We start from the raw sequence: 5455 nt of genomic DNA, 5'->3' as shown, positions 1-5455 counted from the left end.
TTTATGCAACCTGAAATTCTACTTCTCTCCTGAACCATATCAAACACTGTAGGCACTACTGAGTCCAGATAAGGTCCCAGTGGTAAAGGTGTAGGTTTGTATCCAAAAAGTGCTTCAAAAGGTGTCATGTTCAGGATGGAGTGGAAAGTGGAGTTGTACCACCATTCTGCTAATGGAAGCCACTTACTCCACTGTGAAGGAAGTTCACTTGTCATGCATCTCAAATAACTTTCTACACATTGGTTCAACCTTTCACTCTGACCGTCAGTCTGGGGGTGATAGGATGATGAGTAATGTAGCTCCACTCCCACTAACTTGAACATTTTCTTCCAGAACACACTAGTGAACACCCTATCTCTATCAGTGATGATAGATTCTGGTAATCCATGCATTCTGTAAATAAGATCTAAGAAATTCTGAGCAACCATCTTAGTTGTGAAAGGATGAGTAAGCCTGATGAAGTGTCCAAATTTAGTGAACCTGTCAATCACCACCAGAATAGTGTCATACCCCTGAGACTTAGGTAGTTTCTCAATGAAATCCATAGTGATGTGAAGCCACGCTTGCTTAGGCACAGGAATTGGCTGCAACAATCCAGGATAAGGAACATGCTCAGCTTTGTTCTTCTGACAAGTGTCACAGCTCTGTACATAGGCTATCATTTCCTGCTTCATTCCAGGCCAATAAAACAGAGATTTGAGCTTCTGCCAGCAGTTCTTCTGACCTGAATGCCCCCATAAAGCTGAGTCGTGTAAGGTCTGAATTAATTGGCTTCTGAGGTTGTTGGCACCTCCTACATAAATCTTCCCCTGGTACTTCAGGATTCCATCCAACAAGTTGTAATCCACATGGGAACTGGGGTCTAGAACTAGCTGGCTCAAGATATCCTGGCATTGAGAATCACCCTCATAGCTCCTCTGCAACTCTTCCATCCAACCAGGCCTAACAGAGGTGATAGCCAAACAGGACCCCATCCCTTTCTGGTGTGCAGGGTCATGCCTCCTGGACAAGGCATCTGCCACCTGGTTGTCAGACCCTTTCTTGTATTCGATTTTATAATCCAACCCCAAAGGCTTGGTCATCCATTTATGTTGGATAGCAGTGTTCAACTTCTGGTCCAGGAGGTACTTCAGTAACTGGTGGTCTGTCCTTATAATGAAGTGATTTCCTACTAAATAATGCCTCCATTTTGTGATAGCCATTACTAAAGTTAAGAGTTCCTTTTCGTAAACTGAGAGGCCTAAGTTCTTAGCTGAAAGTGCCTTGCTCAGGAAGGCAATGGGGTGGCCTTCTTGTATTAAGACAACCCCAATTCCTCATCCACTAGCATCTGTCTCTACCACAAAAGGCTTTTTAAAATCTGGTAACTGAAGAACTGGTGCTGAGCACATTAACTTTTTGAAGTGCTCAAAGGAATCCTGAGCTTGACTGTTCCATCTGAAATTGTTCTTCTTCAACAACTCAGTGAGTGGCTTACACACAAGGCCATAATGTTTGACGAACCTCCTATAGTAACCTGTAAGACCAAGGAAACCCCTCAATTCCTTAACTGACTGAGGCACAGGCCATTGAAGGATGCTACTGACTTTTGAATAATCCATGCTGACCCCCTGATCTGTGATGGTGTGGCCTAAGTAGTCAACCCTTGTCTGAGCAAACGCACACTTAGATTTCTTCACAAATAGCTGATGTTTCCTCAGAACCTCAAACAGAGTTCTCAAATGTTGGACATGAGCATCCATGGTAGGACTGTACACTAGAATGTCATCAAAAAAAATCAATACAAACCTTCTTAGATAAGGTTGAAACACCTGATTCATCAGTGACTGGAATGTTGCTGGTGCATTAGTGAGTCCAAAAGGCATGACCAGGAACTCAAAATGTCTACAGTGAGTCTAAAAAGCTGTCTTAAAGGTGTCTTGCTGCTTAACTCTGATCTGGTGGTATCCTACTGTGAGATCCAATTTTGTTTTATAGACAGAACCAGCTAGCTCATCCAACAATTCATCTACATTAGGTATTGGAAACCTGTCCTTGATGGTCATTTCATTCAATCTTCTGTAATCTACACAAAAATGCCAAGTTCCTTCTTTCTTTTTAACTAACAACACAGGGGAGGCAAAAAGACTATTACTGGCCTTAACTATGCCCTTTTGGAGCATTTCTACCGCCTGTTTCTCTATTTCCTCCTTGTGACAGTGAGGATGCCTGTAGGGCTTTAGTTTGAAGGGTTGTGCCTCTGGCTTGAGGTGAATTTCATGATCAACACTTCTGCTAGGGGGTAGGGAGCTGGGAGTTTGAAACACATCCTCATAGTCTTGAAACAACTCCAAGACTTCCTGTGGAATAGTCTCTACCCTTTCTTCTGTTTTACTCTTACAGTTCAGTGCCATGCACATTTGCCTCTTGTACTCGATGAATGTTCTCAGATCCTTTCCTCTAATTAAATCCATATCACAGTCCTCTGTCTGTCCATGTAAATGAATTTCATTTCCTTCATTGTGCAGGGTTATCCTGAGTTGTTGAAAGTCAAATGTAATAGGACTGAAGTGTGTCATCCAATCTACCCCCAGTATGATATCCCAACCTCCTAATTCCATCACCTTTAAGTCGAATATGAAACTGTGCTGGTTAATTTTCCATTGCACATTAGGATAGATAGCATTGCTGGTCACAGTGGTGCCATTTCCCATAATGATAGAGAATGGTTGTTTAACCCATTTGTACTCAATATCCATCCCAATTACCATCTCACTGTTGATATAACTATCCGAGCTTCCAGTGTCTACCAATATAAAGACCTTCTCCCCATCCAGAATTCCTGTCAGTGTAATCGTTTTCCTCTTTAGAGACTCAGACAATGCATGTAAGGACAGTTCCATGGTTTGCCCTGGATTTCCTGTCTGTTCATCCTGCTCCCCTATTGCATCTTCAAAGGCAGCATCTTCTTCATCCTCCAATACCATACAGTTCACATGTCCTAGCTTACACTGGTGGCCTATGCTGTATTTCTCACCACATTTGAAACACAGTCCTTTACTCCTCCTGAATTGTAGCTCCTGTGTTGAGATCTTTTTCAGCTCCTTAGTGTCCTGCACTATGTTACTGAACCTAGAAGTCTTAAGAGTATTATTGACAGAAACCTTATAGGCATTGTTGCCTCCAACTATGGTGTTTCCTTTTGAAATTCCAAACCTATTCTCCCCAGACTGTTTGGAGTTTTATGCTGCACTTTGAGCGAGTACTCTTGCCATTGAGATAGCTCAAAGGCCTCAATCAACGTAGCAGGTTTCAGCATTCTAATCATAGGTTTGATCTCCTCTTTTAAGCCACTAATGAAACTAGAAATGAAATAATTCTCATCCAAATTCCTGTTCTTAATCAACATTAATGGTTTTAACTCCTCAAATTTTTCTTGATATTCTCCCACACTGCGTTCTTGTAGCAATTTGTTAAATTCTTCTATCACATCCTGGCAAATACTATCTGAGAATCTTTTGCATAACAGATCTCCAAATTCAGACCAACTCAATCCAGGTTTTTCAAGTTTTACCCCTTGGAACCACTTATCAGCCATTCCATCTAAATACATCTCTATAATTTCGACCTTCTGATGATCCAGAATTTGATAGTTCATAAAGTATTTATCACATTTGCGCAACCACTCCCGAGGATTTTCCCCAGAAAACAACTACAAGTCTATCTTAGGTGGATTAGGAAGCTGAAACTTACCCCAATCTCTTTTGTAGGTATTCTGTTATTTCCCTTCAGATTGTAATCTCTGGTGAGTTGGAGGTGTAGGAAGAAGTGGCGTCTAATCCACCGTCATTCGTTCCTCTCTATCCGTGATCTTGTTCTTCGCAGCAGTCATCTTTGATAGGAGTGCAGTGAACTTCTGATCCAAGGAATTGCTGAAGTTCTGCTCCATTCCTGTCAACAGATTCTCCATTCGCTTGTTGTTTTCTTCCAATTCCAATTTCAGATTTTTTTTAAGCTGTTGTTGCTCTGATTGTTGGGAGAGCAGAGATTCCATCAGTTCTTGGAGCTTGACTTCTTGCCTTTTTACTTGCTCTTTCAATGATCTGAATCTCGTACCTTCCGCCATGACTTGTTCGTATTCCAAGGATCTAAACTCTGATTATCAATTGTTATGGTCTGGAGTAGAAATTATGTGATTGATAGGTGAAAGATAATGGAACGAAGATTGAGAAAGAGGGAAAGAGGAAACAGACGACAGAGAGAGAGAGATGAAAAGAGAGAAAGTGAGAAAGAAGACAACTGAATCTGTTTTTCCTGACTAACTGTACCATTGGGTCCCACATGTATATATTCAACAATTAAGCCTAACCGCCTTTAACTACCGTTTGAATATACATAATTGGAACAACATCGTTCTACCCAAAAATTCCTAATCCGCTGACCCAATTTGCTGATCCAATTACCCGAAACCTAACATTCGTCTTAGGGGGAGGTGGGGCTGTCACAGCTGGTATCAGAGCCTGCTTCGCATGGTCTCTACGCGGAGTGAGCCTGGACTGAGTGGTTAATAGGTATGAAGGATTAAATACTCGTTCGAGCATAAGTTATGAATTACGAATGTTATAAGTCCTAAATCTTTCCCGTAGTATCTAAGGATCATGGATAGGTACGTCGGGTAGGAATTTCGATTGTAAATAGTTTACTCTTGGGACTGGCCAGTTCGAGATGTGAATTGTCTTATTTCGGATTCTTGTGCTCGAGTATTCCAAAGTTGAGGTGGCGTTAAATACTTGAAAATTGTATTTTGGGAACATGAACAGGTTTTGTCTGGCTAGAATGAGCACAAGAGGTCAATGGATATCTAGTTTGGATAGTAAGTGACGTGAGAGACCGGACGGGGTTATTCAACTGAAACTAGGACGATATCGCCTTTTTTTTTATTTGTTCTTATATTATTATTACATGACGTTAGTTGGTGTATTTGTGCATATGATTATCTGTCTAATTTGATATGCCTTTGTGTATTTGATCATCTGTCTTCTTGATATATGGTGTGTTATGTGCTTATATGTTTATTTGTGTATTTGGTATGCTGAAATTTATTACTATAGTCAATTTACTGTGTTTATTCACTCAATTACCTTTTTGGGGGGAAAAGAAAAGAAAAGAGAGAGGGAAAATATATATATGGACGGGAGATGTAGTCGTGGACGTGGACGTGGCCATGGGAATAAACGAGCTCAAGAGCCAAGAGAGGAAAGGGAAACAACAGCTGCACAAGAGCAAGGACCGAGAGTTGAAACCGGGGACCAAATGGCGACGGCAATTCAACAAATGACAAACATTTTAGCAAGGTTGGTGGACCAACAAGGTCAAATACCTGTGAATCAACCTCCGAACCCTGAAATAGGAGAAGATCGGGCTCTTGAGAGGTTTCAGAAATTTACTCCTCCGAAATTCCTTGGAGGGTCTGATC

At 41.3% G+C, this 5455-nt stretch overlaps 1 protein-coding gene across 1 annotated transcript; it reads right to left on the bottom strand.

The window, feature by feature from the left end:
• Positions 1–1316: 1316 nt before the first annotated feature.
• Positions 1317–1742, bottom strand: LOC113735665 (uncharacterized mitochondrial protein AtMg00860-like). The gene has a single exon (XM_027262660.1). It carries the CDS (start codon positions 1740–1742, stop codon positions 1317–1319), a length of 426 nt encoding a protein of 141 aa, XP_027118461.1.
• Positions 1743–5455: the final 3713 nt, after the last annotated feature.

The sequence above is a fragment of the Coffea arabica genome, chromosome 3e (assembly GCF_036785885.1).
Source record: "Coffea arabica cultivar ET-39 chromosome 3e, Coffea Arabica ET-39 HiFi, whole genome shotgun sequence".
NCBI lineage: Eukaryota > Viridiplantae > Streptophyta > Magnoliopsida > Gentianales > Rubiaceae > Coffea > Coffea arabica.
This window is presented reverse-complemented; position numbering and strand designations above follow the sequence as displayed.

Bases quoted from the DNA above. Each gene is read 5' to 3' on its own strand.
- LOC113735665 (XM_027262660.1), bottom strand. From the start codon at position 1,742: ATGGATGCTCATGTCCAACATTTGAGAACTCTGTTTGAGGTTCTGAGG.